The 20,885-nt window shown below is 36.1% G+C and overlaps 1 protein-coding gene across 1 annotated transcript in view; it reads right to left on the minus strand.

Moving 5' to 3' along the window:
* Dnajc12 (DnaJ heat shock protein family (Hsp40) member C12) overlaps positions 1 to 20,885 on the minus strand; it is a 44,106-nt gene that overhangs the window by 21,233 nt on the left and 1,988 nt on the right. The window contains exon 2 of the mRNA XM_026394657.2: positions 11,906 to 11,984. Coding sequence (XP_026250442.2) covers positions 11,906 to 11,984 — 79 coding nt within the window. The remainder of the gene's footprint in view (positions 1 to 11,905; positions 11,985 to 20,885) is intronic.

The raw sequence follows: 20,885 nt of genomic DNA on the forward strand, positions 1-20,885 counted from the left end.
ACTTGAGGATAGAAGTGTAGATAAATGCAATAGAACTGGGAATCCAGAAATAAAACCTAACATATAGTCAATTGGGCTTTTTAATATTTATTTTTTAGTTGTAGTTGGACACAATGCCCTTAATTTATTTATTTATTTTTATGTGGTGCTGAGGATCAAACCCAGGCCCTCACATGTGCTAGGCAAGCACCCTACCACTGAACCACAATCCCAGCCCCCAGTCAATTGATTCAGTTGGGAAAGAACAGTCTTCTCAGCAAATGGTTCTGAACAACTAGATAGCCACATATAAAACTGAATTTGCATCCTTATTAAAACCATATATAAATTTTTTGAACTTAAAATGGATTACAGATTGAAAAGTAAGAGTTAACACTATACAACTCTTCAGAAAATCCCTAGGAGTAAATTTTGTGACCTTAGATTAGGCATGGCTCCTTACAAATGACACCAAAAGCATAAGCAACAATAAAAACAACAATGACAAAAATAAATTAAGCGAAATACATCAAAATTAAAACTGTGTGCTTCAAAGAGTACCATCAATGCTGGATGTGGGGATATATGCCTACAATCCTAGCTACTGGAGAGGCTAGGTAGGATCCCAAGTTCAAAGCCACCCTGGGCAACTTAGTGAGACCCTGTCTAAAAAAAAAAAAATGAATAGGAATAGCACAGTGATAGAGCATTTGCCTAGCATGTACAATAACTCAGGTTCAATCCCAGCACAAAGAAAAAGAGTATCATCAATAAAGTAAAAAGACAACCCATAGAATAGGAAAAAATATTGGCAAATCATAGATCTGATATGGTACTTATATCTAAAATTTGTAAAGAACTCTTACAACTCATTAATAAGATGACTCAATAACAAAATGGGTAAAAGGTTTAGACATTTCTTCAAATAAGATACACAAATAGCCAATAAACATATGAAAAGACACTCAGCATCAATTTCAAGAAGATAGAAATCAAAACCACAGTACAGTAGCACTTTACACCTATCAGGATGGCTAAAATAGAATGATGATAACAACTGGCAAGCATCCTACCACTGAACAGGATAGGATATAAAGAAATAGGAACACTCATACATGGCAGACTGGAATTCAAAATGGTGTAGCAACTTTGAAAATCAGTTTCTCAATTCCTCAAAATGTTAAGCAGATTCACCATATAACCCAACAATTTAAATCCTAGGTATATATGGTGAGAAATTAAAGCATTCATCCATGCAAATACTGGCTTATGATAGCAGCATTATTCATAAAGGCCAAAAGATGGAACATCCCAAATGTTTATTAACTGACAAATCGATAAGCAAAATGTGGTATATCTGGGCTGGGGATATAGCTCAGTTGGTAGAGTGCTTGCCTCACATGCACAAAGCTAAGGGTTCAATCCCCAGCACCATAAAACACACATAAAAAAATGGTATAACTACATAAATAATATTAAGGAATTATCATTCATCAATTTAAAAAAGAAATGAAATAATTGATATGTGCTACAACATGGATAAATAAATGTAGGAAACCAATCACAAAAGACTACATATTGTATGATTCTTATTTATATGAAATATTCAAAATAAAGTGGATTAGTAGCTACTAGGAATGGGAAGTGACTGCTTCCCTCCAAGTATGAGGTTTCTTCTTGTGATGAAATGTTCTGAAATTAGACAGTAGCAATGGTTGCATAACATTGAATATGCTAAAAACCACTGAAACGTACCTTAAAAGGTGGATTTATAGTATGTGAATTATATCTGTGGTGTACAATTATTTGTGTTGCTTAAAATACATATATATATAAATTTTTTAAGCAACACAAATAAAACCTTTCTGTGTATATGTGTGTGTGTGTGTGTGTGTGTGTGTGTATAAACGGAAAGATACCCCATGTTATACACACACACACACACACACACACAAAGGATCTCACAAAAATAGAAGGGAGACAATAGAGTAGAGAAAGAGGACTGAGAAGGAGGGAAAAGGGGAAGGCATGGGGAAGTACTGGGGAATGAAATCTACCAAATTACGCTGTGTTTATGTATGAATATACCACAATAAATCCCACTTACATATATGATTATAATGCACTGATTAAAATAATAATAAACAAAAAGGAAATCAGCAAAGTAGAGCAAACAGATCAAGGGTAGGGAGGAAGGGAGGAAAAGGGAAGGCACTGGGAAATACGACTGATCAAATTATGTTACGTGCAGAGACAAATACAGCATCATGAATCTCCTATTATATACAATTATATACACCAATAAAAATAATAATTAAAAATTATCTGTAGAGGTGATGAAAGTTTTGTATCCTGATTATGATGCTGATTACATGATTCTATACAGGTGTTAAAACTAATAAAACTGTGTGCCAAAAAGTCAATTTTACTGTATGAAAATTTTTTAAATGAAATTATTCTAAAACTACCTGAAACCACACAAGACAACTTGTGAAAGGGCCAAACATAAAATTATAAATAGAAAACATTGTCATGACCACAATTATCATTTATAAGCTTCTACTCTGTGTGAGACCCTGTGCTGGGCCTAGCATGGTCACAGTTTTCCATTAAAAAAAACTTTATGAGTTTGATATTATTATGATTATCCCCATCTTACAGAATCTAAGGCTACAGGAGATTAAGGTAACTTGTTCCAAGTCCCAAAGTTTCAAACAATGGAGCCATGGTTCAAACCCAAGCATGCCAGGCTTCTAGCCTGTGCTCTCCGGGCCACACTTGACCACCTTTCTGCTCCTTCCGTTTTCCTGCAATATTTTTTGTCCTCTGATCCCCAAATTCTTCTTCAATCTCATCATTCATTAATAATACCGAGACTGTAGAGCTGGAGATGTAATTTAGTGGTAGGGCATGTGTTAGCATGCGTAAGCACCTGCACTCTATCCCTAGCACCATGGGGAAACTGGTTTTGTACATGTGGAAGAATAAGATTAGATCCCTATCCCTCATCCTGCACAAAAGTCAACTCAAAATGGGTGAAAGACCTAGGAATTAGACCAGAAACTTTGCATCTCCTAGAAGGAAATATACAGACAACACTCCAACATACAGTTTCATGCAATGGCTTCCTCAATGGTACTACTAAAGTTCAGAAAATAATACTAAGAATTGACAAATGGAATGGCATCAAATTAAAAAGCTTCTGCACAGCAAAGGAAACAATTAAGAATATGCAGGAAGTGGTGCACGGTGGTGCACGCCTGTAATCCCAGCAGCTCCAGAGGCTGAGCTAGGAGGATCACGAGTTCAAAGCCAGCACTGAGATGCTAAGCAACTCAGTGAGACTCTGTCTCTAAATAAAATACAAAAATAGGACTGGTCAAGTGCTCCTGAGTTCAATCCCTGGTATAAAAAAAAAAAAGAAAAAAAGAAAAAAAAAGAAAAGAAAAAAGAATATGAAGATATGAAGAGATAACCTACAGATTGCCAGAAAATTTTGCTACCTACTCTTCTGAGAGAGGATTAATATCTGGAATATATAAATAACTCAAAAAATTTACCACCAAAAAAAAACCCTCCTAATTAATAAATGGGTAAATGAACCAAACAGATACTTCTCAAAAGACGAAATACAATGGCAAAAATATTTTTTTAAAGTTCAACTTCATTGCCATGCGTGGTGGCTCACACCTGTAAGCCCAGCAGCTTAGGAGGCTGAAGCAGAAGGATCACAAGTTCAAGGCCAGCCTCAGCAAAAGCAAGGTGCTAAGCAACTCAGTGAGACCCTGTCTCTAATTAAAATACAAAATAGGGCTGACGATGTGACTCAGTGGTACTCGACTCAGTGGTTGAGCACCTCTGAGTCCAATCCCCGGTACCCCACAAAAAGTTCAACTTCTTTAGCAATTAGGGAAATGCAAATCAAAACTACATTGAGATTTCATCTCACTCTACTTAGAATGGCAGCCACCAAGAATATAAACACTAATAAATGTTGGAGAAGATGTAGGGGAAAAAGGAACATTTTTTAAAACTATTTTGGGGGATTGTAAATTAATTCAAACACTATGGAAATCAGTATGGAGGTTCCTCAAAAGACTAAAAATGGAACCACCATTTGACCCAGCTATACTATTCCTTGGTATTTATCCTAAAGAATTAAAGTCAGCACACTACAATGATACATGCATACCCATATTTATAGCAGCTCACAAGAACTAAATTATAGAACCAGCCTAGGTGTCCATCAATGGATGAATGAATAAAGAAAATGTAGCATATATACACAATGGAGTTTTATTCAGCCATAAAGAAAAATAAAATTACATCATTTGTAGGAAAATAGTTGGAACTCAAGAGCATTATGGTAAGTGAAATAAGCCAAACTCAGAAAGTTGACAGTTGTATGTCTTTTCTTATATGGGGAAGATAGAGAGCAAAAGAAGGATCAGGGAGGGGGGGTTTCATGAAAATCAAAGGGAGATCAGTAAAGTCGAGGGAAAGGGGCCACAGGGAGGGAAGAGGGTAGAGAAAGGGAAAATACTGGGGAATGATTTTGACCAAATTATATTGTTATATTATGTTCATATACAAATATGTCACAATGAATTATGTATAGTTATTGCACATCCATGGGGGCTGGGGTTGTGGCTCAGCAGTAGAATGCTCACCTAGCACATGTGAGGCCCTGGGTTTGATCCTCAGCATCACATAAAAATAAATAAATAAAATAAAAGCATTGTGTCCAACTTCAACTAAAAAATAAATATTTTTTAAAAATGCATCCATTAAAAAAAAAAGTAGAAACAGAGAAAAAATCTTCAGCACCACACTCCTTTATCTCTACACTTTCATTTTATGGTCTACACTTTTCTTCACACTTACTCCCAATATTATTTGCTTATGATTTCTCTTTTCTACCATAATATAAACTCCATTAAGGCAAAGACTTGTCTGTTTTGTTCTCTGTTGCATCCCTTCTACTGGAGCAGTATAGTAGGTGCTCAGAAAGGATCAGTTGAATGAACAAATGAACACGTGCTTCCTATCTTCAGCATGCATATGAAAATGGTCTTACAACGCTATTATCTGAGCTCCAGGCACCAAAGAAATAACATAAATTTTCAAAATATTTCATGAATTAGGAATATTTTAATAGTATCATACAATTAAAGTTACTTTGAAAGTGCTTAAAAATACCTAGTGAAAAGTAGCCAAGAGCCTCTGAATCAGAAAAATATTGGGGCAAATATAGAGTTAGTACCTACAACACCTCCACATCAATTGTGAAAACTCTGATCTATTTCTGAATTCTAGTTAGTAAAAAAATAAAGCTGTTTTCCTAAGCCCCCACCATGCTGACAAACCACTCCAAGTGTCTGCTATCATCCTAAGCTACAGCCTGACACAGAAAGACACCTCCAGGATGCTGTTCAGAAGCTGGTCAGCACAGGCTGTTTCCAAGCACTAACCATTTTATTAGAATGGTTAATATCACCCCTGGAGGCATCAGCAATTAATAGATTAAAAGAAATATCCTAAAGATGGGGGCAATTGAAAACTACAGGAAAACAAACTAATAAAAAGCATCCCTAGTGAGCAATCCTTCTTGTTGCTAATGGAAATGTAAATGTTCCAATATATGAATCTGATGTCACTTTTTCCAACAGGAATAAAAAGCCTATTAAATTATCACCAAGGATACACATGCCAGCTACTACTAGTGCAGTAGTTGTAAACATTTACATTTTTAACTGTGAGTCACTTTGTCTTTGTACATTACCGTCAGCCTCACCAGATATCCCAGAACGAAAGAAGTCCACTTAGAATTATTCTGATATCAATCCCTCAGCAACAGTGGATAAGCAGAAAACAAAAGGGACCTTATCTTTTCTGTTATGTGGCCTTTTTCATGTCCCATCCTCTTTACTACATTTAATAAAAATGACTTTGGGTTTATATTTGTCCTTGAATGTATCAGCTAATTGAATGAATGACACAATATAAACATTTACCAGTTCTGGGAAGTGAGATTTCATTTTATGAGTTTAGTGTAGCAAATAATGCTGGAACCCTTTGATAGACATTCTGATTTAACTAGCTAGCCTACTTTGAAAATATACAAATTCTTTTCAATACATATTTCATGAAAGAATTTGTATTACTATAACCACATTTAACTGTATTCTATTTATAATTACATGAGAAATAATAATATGATGTCAGAATTACTTTGAAAAAAATCTATGAAAAAATATTTCTATTGTTAATAATGGTTCTCTGAGAGACCAAATAGTAATAGACTTTCCCTTTCAACATTATTTATAACATATAAAGAAAAAAATGCTTATTTCAACTCAGTTTTTTTTAATATTTATTTTTTAGTTGTAGTTGGACACAATACCTTTATTTATTTATTTATTTATTTGCTTATTTATTTATTTATTTTTATGTGGTGCTGAGGATCAAACCCAGAGCCTCTCACGTGGGAGGCGAGCGCTCTACCACTGAGCCACAATCCCAGCCCCTCAACTCACAGTTTTGAAGGTTAGAGCCCATGATCAATTGACCCCATTGCTTTAGACCTGTGGCAAAACAGCATATCAAGGTGGGAGTACACAGTGGATCAAATCCACTTGCCTCATGGCCAAGATACAAAAAGAGGATGAAGGGGTCAGGGTCCCACAGTCAATGACCTAAAGTTCTCCCACTAGGCCCCACCTCTAAAGGTTCCGTCAGCTCCCAATAGCACAACACTAGAGACCAAGCTTTTAACATATGGGCCTTTGGGTAACATTCAACATCCAAGCTATAACAAGGGAGAAAGCAAATAAAAAGGATGCCACTGTAGGAAAACACTGAGATATTAAAAGATAGCAGTTAGCAACAGACAAATTTCTCCCCTTTTTTAAATATCCAAATGTCTTTGAAGTTTGTACATCAGTAACAAAGATATCATTTCATAGGTACTTAGTTTATTCTGAAACCTTTTTTCATGGACAAAAAGAAATTAATAGGGGCTGGGGTTGTGGGTCAGCAGTAGAGCACTCGCCTAGCATGTGCAAGATGCTGGGTTCAATTCTCAGCACCACATAAAAACAAATAAACAAAAATAAAGGTATGGTGTCCAACTACAACTAAAAACAAAATATTTATTTAAAAAGGAAGTTAATAAAGTATTGATTTGAAACAATGACTCTTGCACATATAAGGAGCTGGCAATGAGCAACAGTAAGGAGCTTTTAAGCTCAGTGACAACATTTCTATAGCACAACTAATCCTGCATACATCACACACATCTGGCGAGAGGAAGGAATTTCTAAAGGGCTTAGATTTGGATTTTTTTTTTAAATGATTAAGAGGAAGATCCAATGATTACTAACAACAAAAAAACAAAACAAAACAAAAAACCTCTCTCATTTTTAAAAAATACTGCACTGCTACTTAAGAACAAGAAAAGAAAATCCACTGAATCATAATTGCCAACATTTCCAGAGTACTTTCCATGTGCTGGATACCTCTTTTGATATTCACAGTAGATATATGAAGCAATATACTATTAATCTACCCATTTTATCTATGCATATGCTGAGGTTCAGAGAGGTCGTCCAAAGTCAACTAGCTCATAAGTGGTAGACAGGAGAAATCCTAACAAACCAGATTGTGGTACTATCTACTACTTTATCATGCTAACAAATCAATAATGGCAATGGGGAGGCTACATTTAATACACCAAAAAGATGTGTATTCAAATTTCTCCTGCATACAGATTCTCTACAGGATAACTCTTTCCCATAATTAGATACATTTTGAAATCTGCCCATTATATTCTGAATTTCTGTCAAGCTAAAATTCATTATCTGGGTGAATTTTTTTTAACATTTTAAAATATTTTTTATCAGCAACCTTATTCTTTCTCCAAGTTTGCAAAGAATCACTTTAATTTTCAGAGAGTTATATTAATCCAAACTGAAAAAAAAAAGAATGCTTAAACAGGTTAAAAAACAATCTCAAAGATTGAATCATATATCATCTGCAGGCCCAACAAGAGAAGATATTGATGTCTGTGTACCTTTTCATTTTAAACAATATTTACACAGTTCAGTGTTTCTGAACAAGAAGCCTCAGGCAGCCCATACATGAAAATCCCCGTCACTATGGCAACTAGAAACAGTGATATTGAACAGTGATTCATCACATATTGTTTGTCAGGCACAGAAAAACAACTCAGAGTCATGCTTCACTGGAAAAGAACCCAGTTAAAAAATAACCTGGAGTAGTGGTTGTTTTAAAATGTTTATCAAGTTTTTGTGATTTCATGCCAGAACATCTTAACATTAACTCCAGTTCAAAGGGATAGTTAATGTCTCCTAGAGAAATGTTCATGCATTCATTCATTCATTCACTAAGTCAAGAAATTATGCTGAGTAGGTGCCCTCTGCTGCAGGAGCTATGCTAGATAGAGGATATACCACTGTGAAGGAGACAAGCAGGGGGTCTGCCTCACTGAGCTTTCAGAATAACTAATAAGCAAACATATGGGTGCTCTAGGTAGCCAGGGCACACAGGAATTCCCAGAGGAAGTGATGGCTAAGCTAAGACCTAACACAAGAGCATGACCTAATCAAGCAACCCTGGGGCAGGGGAGTGTACAGGCCTTGTGGATATTCCAGGGAGAAGCCAGCAGGCATGGTGATCTGAAGAGTAGAAATAATAGGGCATATTAAGAATCCAATGGTACAGAATAGAGGACACAGTAACCAATCCACAAAACTACAACTATCTTATATTTGATAAAGGGGCTAAAAGCATGCAATGGAGGAAGGATAGCATCTTTAACAAATGGTGCTGGGAAAACTGGAAATCCATTTGCATCAAAAAGAAGCTGAATCCCTATCTCTCGCCATGCACAAAAGTTAACTCAAAATGGATCAAGGAGCTTGATATTAAATCAGAGACACGGCATCTGATAGAAAAAAAAGTTGGTTATGATCTACATACTGTGGGATCGGGCCCCAAATTCCTCAATAAGACACCCATAGCGCAAGAGTTAACAACTAGAATCAACAAATGGGACTTACTCAAACTAAAAAGTTTTTTCTCAGCAAAAGAAACAATAAGAGAGATAAACAGGGAGCCTACATCCTGGGAACAAATCTTTACTCCACACACTTCAGATAGAGCCCTAATAACCAGAATATACAAAGAACTCAAAAAATTAGACAATAAGATTACAAATAACCCAATCAATAAATGGGCCAAGGACCTGAACAGACACTTCTCAGAGGAGGACATGCAATCAATCAATAAGTACATGAAAAAATGCTCACCATCTCTAGCAGTCAGAGAAATGCAAATCAAAACTACCCTAAGATACCATCTCACTCCAGTAAGATTGGCAGCCATTAGGAAGTCAAACAACAATAAGTGCTGGAGAGGATGCGGGGAAAAGGGCACTCTTGTTCATTGCTGGTGGGACTGCAAATTGGTGCAGCCAATTTGGAAAGCAGTATGGAGATTTCTTGGAAAGCTGGGAATGGAACCACCATTTGACCCAGCTATTCCCCTTCTCGGTCTATTCCCTAAAGACCTAATAAGAGCATGCTACAGGGACACTGCTACATCGATGTTCATAGCAGCACAATTCACGATAGCAAGATTGTGGAATCAGCCTAGATGCCCTTCAATAGATGAATGGATAAAAAAAAATGTGGCATTTATACACAATGGAGTATTACTCTGCATTAAAAAATGACAAAATCATAGAATTTGGAGGGAAATGGATGGCATTAGAGCAGATTATGCTAAGTGAAGCTAGTCAATCTTTAAAAAACAAATACCAAATGACCCCTTTGATATAAGGGGAGTAAACAAGGACAGGGTAGGGACGAAGAGCTTGAGAAGAAGATGTACATTAAACAGGGATGAGAGGTGGGAGGGAAAGGGAGTGAGAAGGGAAATCGCATGGAAATGGAAGGCGATCCTCAGGGTTATACATAAGGACATATAAGAGGAAAGGAGGGGTAAGACAAGATAATACAAATCGAAGAAATGATTTACAGTAGAAGGGGTAGAGAGAGAAAAGGGGAGGGGAGGGGAGGGGAGGGGAGGGGGGATAGTAGAGAATAGGACAGACAGCAGAATACATCAGACACTAGAAAGGCAATTTGTCAATCAATGGAAGGGTAACTGATGTGATTCAGCAATCTGTATACGGGGTAAAATTGGGAGTTCATAACCCACTTGAATCAAATTGTGAAATATGATGTATTAAAAAGAGAAAAATCACTATCTGCAGAATGAAGTAGTTAAAGGAATGCCTAGAGGGATCCAGGCATGAAATGAGAGTGGCTTGTCCCTATATCAAATGGTAATGGCATGAAGATGAAGGGAGGAGGACACAGGGAGAGAGACATGAAAGGTAAATCAACGGCATTTGGTAATCAACCATATATGGATGTGAAGGAAAAGAAGGAGATGAGGGTTTTTTGTTGTTGTTATTGTTTTGCTTTGTTTCAGGTACTGGGAGTCAAATCCATTTTACCACACTCCCAGCCCAAAAGATGTCATTTCTGCTTGGCCAAATGAATGGATGGTGGTTTCATTCATTGAGATGAAGAAACAGAAAAATAAGCAAGAATTCTGAGGGAATAAGAGGAGAATAATGAGTTCAGTTTTTGACAAGATAACTTTGAAATTGAAATTTCCAAGAAAGTCTCTACAGTCTGAAGAGAGGAGCAAGAACAGGGTTAAGGACAAATTTGGGAGCCATGACAAGGCTCAAGTCAAGAGTAAGCTGAGCAGACAGCTGAAAAGGGAATCTTAGGGCAGCAGAGAAGGAATCATAAAAGAAACAGGAAAAATCAGCCCAAAAAACTGGAAGAAAACTACAAGTACATGTCATCCTGGTAGTTGAGGGGAAAGAGTATTTCAGGAAGGAAGTATAGGCTGGGGATGTAGGTTAGAGGCAGAGTGCTTGCCTAGCATGCCCAGGCCGCCATGTTCAGTACCCAGTCCCTCAAAAGAAAGGAGAAGAAAAAAGGTATGGTCAACAGTGTCAAGTTCTGATCCAGGCTCAGAAAAGATACAAACTAAAAATAACTTAAATTTGGCAAATAGGAAGTTCCTGATCCATTTCTGAGTAAGACAGGGAGAAAGTCAGAGTGGGGTAAATGGGAAATTAATAATCCATATTACCACTGAGCAGTCAATCGAAGAAGACAACCTTCCCCAATAGAGGAGGACTCTTCTTTGGTCAAGGATGTACGAGTAGCTGCGTTCCCCTGCTAGAACCTCCAAACAAGCTCTCAAAGTCCATATTACTGTTGAATAGGAGCTTTTATTGCTGTTCTCTGAATTTTATCATTAAAAAATTATTTCTTACAGTTAAAAAGTAATACTAGAAATGCAAAGATCAAAATTAAAAGTTTGGCTCTGAAGAGAAGAAGAAAGATAGGGAAGCAGTAAGGAGACAGGCTATACAGAAGGATCATTGGTTTGTTGTATTTTTTTCAATCTATAATAGTATATTTAAATGATATTAACATGCTGGCAATAAAGGAAAAATTAAGGATATATGAACATATTCAGGTCCCCCCAAATGAAGAAAGCACAAAGGGTTCTTGTCAAGACAACCACCTGGTGACAAACATGCTCAAGTACTGTTAACACTCCTTACCTGGTGAAATACAGCATGAACTAGACAATTGTTAAACTACCAAGCAGTACATCAGAGCAGAAAGAAGAATGGATGTTAAGCAACTGCTATTAGAAAAGATCTTTCGCAGTCCTCTCCCTTCCTACCATTCCAAAGTAAAAACAACCTTTGGCATTGAACAAAAGAATAACTTTGAGCATAATAGATAAAAGAAAATTAAGTTACTATGCTACTAATTTTCTTCAGAAATAGCTGTTATTGAATACTTACCAGCTTTGGAGTTTTCAGGATGCTTGTCGGGGTGACATTCCAGAGCCCTGACCTTAAATTCTGCCAGGATTTGTTCAACCTAAAACAAAAATCAGTGGTAAAAATAAGCAGAACAATTTACATGGCATGAAGGAAGCCGTGGGCATCAGTCCTCAAACAGCCAACTATTTGTTTGTACTTATTTACTTACAAAGTACTGGGGATTGAACCCAGAGGCTTGTGCATGCTAGGCAAGCAACTAAGCAACTATGATCCATCCCTTTTTAAAACTTTACTTCAAGACAGGGTTTTGTAACTCCTTGAGCTTGCAATCCTCCTGCCCCAGACTCCCAAGTAGCTGGTGTTTTAAATGTGCACTGCCAGGCCCACTCTGCATGGCTCAACTTTTTATTTTGATCCTTACATTTCTAATTTGACTTTTTTTAAGTATAAGAAATATTTCTTCAATAACAAAATTCAGAGAACATCAATAAAAATCCCCCATTCAAATAGAAATACGTATTATTATATATTGTGGTAGCGGAAATTTAACTTGATTCTGTTTTTAAATGATGGCCCAAAACACTTATGAACTCAATATATTTAAATGTCCAAAGTAGTCAGTTAAGTTTCTTTGAAGAATATATAATTGCTACCAATTTTTTTTTCTGCCATGCTGGGTATCAAACTCAGGGCCTTGTACTTGCTAGGCAAACTTTTTATCACTAAGTTACATCCCCAATCCACCCCTTTTCCTTTTTACAAAGAATTTCACAATTTGCAATGTCATGGGGTTCAATCCCCAGCAGCCCACCTCCAAGAAAAAGAGAATTTTACAACTGAAAGAAAAAGGACATAATCTAAAACTGATAATTTTGTTGCCAATTAGCAGATTGGTTAATGATTGGGAAAACAAAAATTTTAGCCCAAGCTAAAATGAGGGCCCTCCATGATTTGATTCTATTTTACTTTCCTGTTTATTCTCTATTGTGAATTATTAAGACTTGCATTTATTAATCATAATTGCAATAACAGCAGCAGGAGACAACAGCAGTAATGCAGCTCTGGAATCTTATTGCTTTGTTTTAAATCCCAGTTCTAATGAGAGATTTTAGGCAAGTTACACAACTTCCATGTATCTAGGTCTCCTTCTCTTTACATCAGATTGATAATATAAAAGAATATAACTTTTGTATACTTTTGAGTAATAACATAAAACCTGATCATTAAGAACTCAATAAAATACCATTATTAAATATCAGTGATTAAGTAACTTGTCCAAAGTCATTCGTCTAATTTCTTTTACAACTGAGTTATTAGCCAGGCACAGTGGCATATGCCTGTAATCCCAGCAGGTGAGGAGGCTGAGGCAGGAGGATCAGGAGTTCAAAGCCACCCTTAGCAACTTAGCAAGGCTCTAAGCAACTCAGTAAAATCTGTTTCTAAATAAAAAAATACACAAAAAGGGGGGGGGGGCTAAGTGATTGAGTGCCCCTGAGTTCAATCCTTAGTACAAAAAAAAAAAAAAAGAAAGAAAGAAAGAGGAAAAAACTGAGTTATTTTGTTAACAAAGCAGTTGGACTTTAAATCCTATCATTTAAATCATCATTTTATATGCCTGAAATCTTCAGGCTTAGGAAACTATGATTTGGTTCAATATAATTGAACTATTAATCAAATTAACCTCTTAAGAAATAAATTCTTGGGCAACTCAGCTCAAAATTGTCATAAGATTCAAAGGAGAAACACATTCTTTCTTATCAGCTCTATGTCATCCTTAATCAATTTTTAAAAATATACCTTTACTTTTACAGTCAAAGTCACACTCTGTAAGATAGACATATGTAGAAAGCCCTGACTAATCCTGTTCTTTTCCTTGTTAAGCTTCTACTGAGAACCCCTTGGAATAGCAGAAAAGGATTAGACTTCCTGTTACGAACTTTAATTAATTGTGAGTTTCTTCTTTTTATGTGCTCCCTTTAACCATCAGAAACCATAACCTGTTTATATAAAAAATAAAATTGAGAATTAGGTTTATTTTTAAATTTTTAAAATATTAAATATTCTGGGTAGGGGTGTAGTTCAGTGGTAGATTACAAACTTAACATGTTCAAGCCTCTGGATTCAATCAGCACAAGGAAGGAAAGTAGGCAGGCAGGCAGGGAGGGAGAGGAAGGATTGAGGAAGGAATGGGAAGGGAAAGGAAGGGAAGAAAAAGAAAGGATTCTAAAGAGCATAGTAGTAAGCATGTTTAAATTACTAAGTAATTTATAAATTAAAATTCTCTCTGAAAAAATTTTTGTCAATACAGAATAGAAAGTAAAAGTTCTTATACCCCTCTTCCCCCAAGACTATAGATTATATTCTTCAAAATATACATTTTACACATATTGATGTACATATCTTGGAGGGGTTTTTTTAGATATTTTTTGTAGTTGTAGATAGACAGAATGCCTTTATTTTATTTGTTAATTTTTATGTGGTGCTGAGGATCAAACCCAGTGCCTCGCGCATGCTAGGCAAGCAATCTGCCAGTAAGCTATAGCCCCAGCCCTCTTGGAGTTTTTAAATAACATAAATAGATAAAATGATACCCATCAAAAACAGAAAGTTTGGTTTTTGTGGCTGTTGTTTTATTTTTTTGTAATTCATAACCCATTAGAAAACATTCTAGTATGAGTTAATAGAAGCAAATGGTAAATTATCAGTAGTGCTAACATGTAAAATTGTTATTTTTTTTTCTTTATCCTTTCTGGATTTTGCCAAATTTTTTTGTTAAATTAAGTACAGCCCATGGGTCTGGGATTATAACTCAGTGGTAGAGCGCTTGCCTAGTATGTATGAGGCATGAGTTCCATTCTCAGTACCACATATAAATAAATAAAGGTCCATCAACAACTAATAAAATATTTTTTTAAAAAAACAGCCTATATCTTTAATAACTTCATTATTTTAAACACAGACCTTCTGTAGGGCTAGCTCTGGGTAAACTGATATAGTAGGATAGTTTGTTTTGGACACCCTTTATTTAACTCCTGGCCTCTATACCCCATGTGCCCAGTGCCAAATGCAGGCCACAGACAGCTGATGCACTCTATGTCAAGGTCCACTGACTGATTCCTGCTTTCCTGATCCAATGTCCAATGATCTGGAAAATTGCCTATTCTGTTGGCCAGTAAACATAGAAAAAAACGTTCAACTTCACTCGTAATCAAATAAATCAAGCCGCTAAAGGGAGATAATGACCACTGTTTCTGAAGGTACAAATAAATGAACACTCATGATGTCCTGGTGAGGACATAAGTAGGTACAAACTCTCAGGAAAGCAATTGGGATAATACTACACACACACACACACACACACACACACACACTTTAGTTTATTCCTATTCCTTTAGTTTATTCCTATTCTTTGATCCAACAATTCTAACTCTAGAAATTCATCTAAAGAGATTATCAGAAGTGGTAAAAGAATTTACAAGAAGGTTCAAGAAATAAAATATAATTTTAAACAACCTATATGTCTGATAATAAGATATTTGTTAAAAATTAATTGTAACCTAACTATAGGCTCTGGAATACTTTGCAGACATAAAAATATCATCTTGGGAGCCAGACGTAGTGACACATGCCTTAATCCTAACAACTCAGGAGGTTAAGGCATGAGCAGTGCAAGTTCAAAGTCAATCTCAAACAATTTAGAAAGACCCTGTCTCAAATTTAAAAATAAACAAATAAATAACTGGGAATATAGCTCAATGGTAAAGCTCAACTGAATTCCCAGCACTGCAAATATATATATATATCTTGTAGTAGTAGAGTTTTAACAACTTGAAAAAAATTGTATGATTTTATAAGAAAATGGAAGCTACAGGCTGAGGTTGTAGTTCAGTGGTCAAGCGCTTGACTAGCACATGTGAGGCACTGGGCTCAGCACCACATAAAAATAAGTAAATAAAATATATGTTTCCAAAAAATGGAAGGTACAGGCATTATATGCAATATAAATCCAGAAAAGTTATATTTAATAGGATTATTATATATATATATGTATGTATATAAAACAATTATACTAAGATTTATTGAAATTTACTATGTGCCAAGCATTGTTCTAAACACTTTACATGTAGTGTCTCATTTAATTCTCACAACTATATGAAGTGAATACTATTATTATTCCCATTCTTCAGATGAGGAAACAGACAGGTTTATGGTGTCGATGTGATGTCCCCCAAAAGCTCATTTGTGAGATGATGCAAGAAGGTTTGGAAAGAAATGATTGGGTTACAGCCTTAACCTAATAAGTGAATTAACCCCTGATGAGATTAACTTAGTGGTAACTGGAGGAAGGTGGGGTGTGGCTGGAGTAGTTAATTTGGGGCATGGCCATGGGGTATATATTTGTATCTGGCAAGTGGAGACCTCTCTCTCTGCTCTCTGATCATCATGTGAGCTGGTTCCCTCTGCCACCCCCTCCTGCCACGATGTCCTGCCTCACCTGAGCCCTGAGGAATGCACCAGCTGCCTAGGGACTAAAACCTCTGAAACTGTGAGTTCTTAAATAAAGTATTTCTCCCCTAAAATTGGTCAGATCCTTTAGTCACAGAAGTGAAAAAACTGACTAAAATACATAGATAAAGTAATTTTCCCCAAGATCACAAAGCTAGTAAGTAGCAGATCCAGAAATCTAAACACATATAAAAATACTCATATAAATACAAATATGCATGTGTTTCCATACATACATAGATATAACATGCACAATGCTTCAGCTGTCTGTGTACTGCATTTGGCACTAGGCACATAGGGTGTGGAGGCCAGGAGATAAATAAAGGGTGTCCAAAACAAACTATCCTACTATATCAGAGTTAACATGCATAAGTCATACTCCAAAATGTTAAACATTTAGGTTAACGTTTTCTTTGCGATTTTTTGTACTCCTCATTTCCTTAGTGAGCATATATCAACTTTAGAACTTAAATTTCTAAACTTAGAAGCTTATTTCCACATCCTGTTATCAAAATGTTTTGGTTTATACAAGGAATACTCTAGTATGCAATGGAGACTAATTTGATTCCCACTTGATGAATCCAAGTTTCCCTAGCCACACTAATGCCTTTTGTCTCTCTGTGCACCTAAATTATGGCCTTCTAGGACCATTTTGGCCCCAGCTCTTCCCTGAAATCTTTCTTTAATTCTTGTTGTGCTTATGGATGGTATCACACAGCTCAGTCCTTAATTGTTCACAATTTTTTTTCCTGTGCGTTAGCTTTAGTTCCTCAACGATATTGACAACTTCCTTACACTCTGGCACCATATCTCATCTTTTTGTTTTATTTTGTTCTAAGTTATTTCCCACCTACCACCACCCCTTTGCTATCACTTCTAGTACTAGCCCAATAAAAAGTGTTCAACTGGTAAGAAAGAATGAAGGAACTTTGGATTGTGCAGAGGAGAGTGAGGGGAAGGGTGGGGCAGCGAGAATGGGAAGGATGGTAGAATGAGACAGACATGATTACCCTATATACATGTACATGTATGATTACACTACCGGTGTGACTCAGGAACATGTACAGCCAGAGGAATGAGACGTTATGCTCCATTTGTGTGCAATGGGTCAATATGTATTCTACTGTCATGTATAACTAATTAGAAAAAAAAAATTAAATAAAAAAGTGTTCAATGATTACCTGATTATAGACTGACAGATGTTCTTTAAGTAACATCATTATAGTAGAAAAGCTTTCTTAAAAGGATGAACTGATTCTAGTGATGGAAATCCGTTTGCTACAGAATGTGCTATAGAATGGAGGACTCGTTTTAATAAGTGAGTTAATTAGTATTATTTCAATTCACTCATTTTGAAACTGAATTTTACTCACAAAACTCCAGATATTAGCAATATCCCTGAAACAAATGAAAGACCCTCTTATACATTCCAATCAAATGGAAATTAATTAAAACATGAACCATAGCAACAATTTGAACCACAAAATAAATAATGTTAGTCATTTGGGTTATTGCCCTTAAAATATAATAACAACCCATTAAATAAATTGAATAAATGGAGAAGAAAAAAATTAACCTTACATGGGAATAGGAAAGTGCCGCAGTCTGGCTGGGCACAAATCACGAGCCACTAAAGCAGGAACAAATTTTATTTTTTCTACTGCAAGAAAAAACCTCACACACGCTCCTGGGGAATCCTCCCGAAAAGCCAGGAGGCTCCTCCAGCAACCCCCAGCCGGAAATTACTATCCGGGAAAACCCTCCTCCTGCACTTCGACAACCAATGGGAACTCCCGGGGAATCCCCGTGAGAACTAAAAATAGCGCGAGAACTCAAAATTAGCGCTAGAACTCAAAAGTAGCGGCAGAGGCGGATATTAACGCCTTGCCTGTCAATCAATACTGTTGGCAAAATGCCAGGGGCCATACAGACTCGGCTGTGGCTCTCAGCAGGAAAGAATAGTAGAATGAATCAGACATAAATTTCCCATGTTCGTGTATGAATACATGACCAGAGTAACTCCACATCATGTACAAACAGAAGAATGAGAAGTTATACTCCACGTATGTATAATGTCAAGATACACTCTATTGTCATGTATATCTAAAAATAATAAATTAAAAAAAAATAATTTGGCCTTACAGAAGAATTCTAACTAATAAATGTAAATTAAATGAGGGAAATAGAAAGTCACCATTAGGCAAATGACATAGTCATTAGTATCATGATCAAAATCCACCAGAAGATATCAACTCAGGGTGAAAGTTTGAGGGGAAAGAGTACAGTGTCAAATCATCTAACCCCAAGATAACTGATAATTACAAAAGGAAAAATTATAACCCTACCATAGAAACCTAGCAGAAGAGATCTGACACCATATTAACCAAATGATCACAGTCAATAAACAACAAAGGTACAACATCACTGCCATGGTATAGATTCCAAAAAAAATGCATAATCTCAATCTAATCCTCAAAAGTTATCATATAAAACTAAATTGAAGTATATTCTACTGAATATACTGATGAGTACTCTTCAAAATGTCCAGGTTATAAAAGATAAAGTAAGAAAAATTTCAAATTGGAGGAAGCTAAGGAAACAGGACAATTTAGTGTTATAAGGGATCTTGGCTTAGATCCTGGACCAGAAAATGGACATTAATAGGAAAATTTATGAAATTAGGTAAGACATAATTTAGATCAAGGATTGACTGACAGTAGCTCTTAAGCTAAATCTGCCTGCTAGGTTTTTGTTTCGTTTTGTTTTGTTTTTGTTTTCTTTGTACCAGGGATTGAACCCAGTGGTGCTTAACCAGTGAGCCACATCCCCAGCCCTATTTTGTATTTTATTTAGAAACAGGGTCTCACTGAGTTGCTAATTGCCTGGCTGTTGCTGAGGCTGGCTTTGAACTCTCGATCCTCCTGCCTCGGCCTCCCCAGCCCCTGGGATTACAGGCGTTTGCCACCATGCCCAGCTACAGATACATATCTAAATGCAGATTCCCAGGCTCTCACCCAGACCTAATAAGAAATCTGAAAAAAAAAGACATTTTAAAAATAATGCAGCCTCTAGAATAAGATAAATTTACAAAGCTCCACGTTCACAATATCCCTATGAGTTCAAAACAATGGCCACAACCACACCTACAACAACCTACTACTCTGTATCAGGCACTGTACCAAGCATTTTGTATGAATCATATCTCAATCTCCACAACTCTATAAAGTGGGTACTATTGATGCCCATTTTCAAGTTAGGAAACTGAGGCATAGAAAAGTAAGTTTCTCCAGGTCACACAGTTATAAGTGGGAGAGGTCAAAATTCAAACCCAGGAAGTATGAAGTCAATAAGAAAAACAAATAGATGTTTCAATTTATCAGGTTTTTACTCAATTTTCAAGTCCATGAAATCTTGGAGTCATGAAGCCTTTTTAGCATTACTGCCCAAATAGTGACCAAATATATAAGAACAAGTAAGAACTAAATAAGATCCTCATCAGGAAAGATACTTTGTACCTAGTGTGGTACAAAGTATGTATGTATCAATACTTCAGAGGGTTTCATACCATGTATCTTTCCTGTCAAATCCCACATATGGAGAAAAGGCTGGCTGATCAGAGATCAGACTTCAGAATATTATTTTAACATTGGAAAGATGTTGTTTTCAACACAACAGCATGGAAATTTCCCCTGATTTATATATAATCATACATAAGGTAAAGTAGGAAATTAGTCTCATTGCTTATTATCAAGATTATATTTTTAATTTGTAAAGGATGATTTTTAAAAGTATCCAAGGGAGGGCTGTTGTGGCCTCACACATGTGATTCACAATTACTGTTCTAGAACCATTGGAAAATAGGCAAACTTAACTTTGGATATAATTAATTTTCAACACAAGTTTTAAATAGTAAGAACTATAAATCAAATCAAAACATTATTTGGACCATTATGGTGGAGCACACCTGTAATCCCAGTGGCTCCAGAGGCTGAGACAGGAGGATAGTGAGTTCAAAGCCAGCTTCAGCAATTTAGTTCAGGTGCTAAGCAACTCAGTGAGACCCTGTCTCTAAATAAAATACAAAATAGGGCTAGAGATGAGGCTCAGTGGTCAAATGCCCCTGAGTTCAATCCCCAGTGCAAAAAAAAAAAAAAAAAAAAATTATGTTGGGGGGACTGGGGATATAGCTCAGTTGGTACAGTGCTTGTCTTGCATGCACAAAGTCCTGGGTTCAATCCTCAGCACAACACAACAACCCCCAAAAAGAAAAAAAAATTATGTGGGTAGATCAATTTAATTATTAAAAGTAAAATCAAAATACCAATTTTCTTTGAAATCATTTTGGTATGAAGTGTTCTGATTAATTTTAGAGCGCTAAATCAAGTAATATTTTAAGTGAAGGAAATTCATCCAGTACAAATCAAGTTAAGAAAATGTCACATTAAATTAAAAATGGCATAAAACTTTTTAATGGGAAGGACATCCATTGAAA

The sequence above is a fragment of the Urocitellus parryii genome, chromosome 5 (assembly GCF_045843805.1).
Source record: "Urocitellus parryii isolate mUroPar1 chromosome 5, mUroPar1.hap1, whole genome shotgun sequence".
Classification (NCBI taxonomy): domain Eukaryota; kingdom Metazoa; phylum Chordata; class Mammalia; order Rodentia; family Sciuridae; genus Urocitellus; species Urocitellus parryii.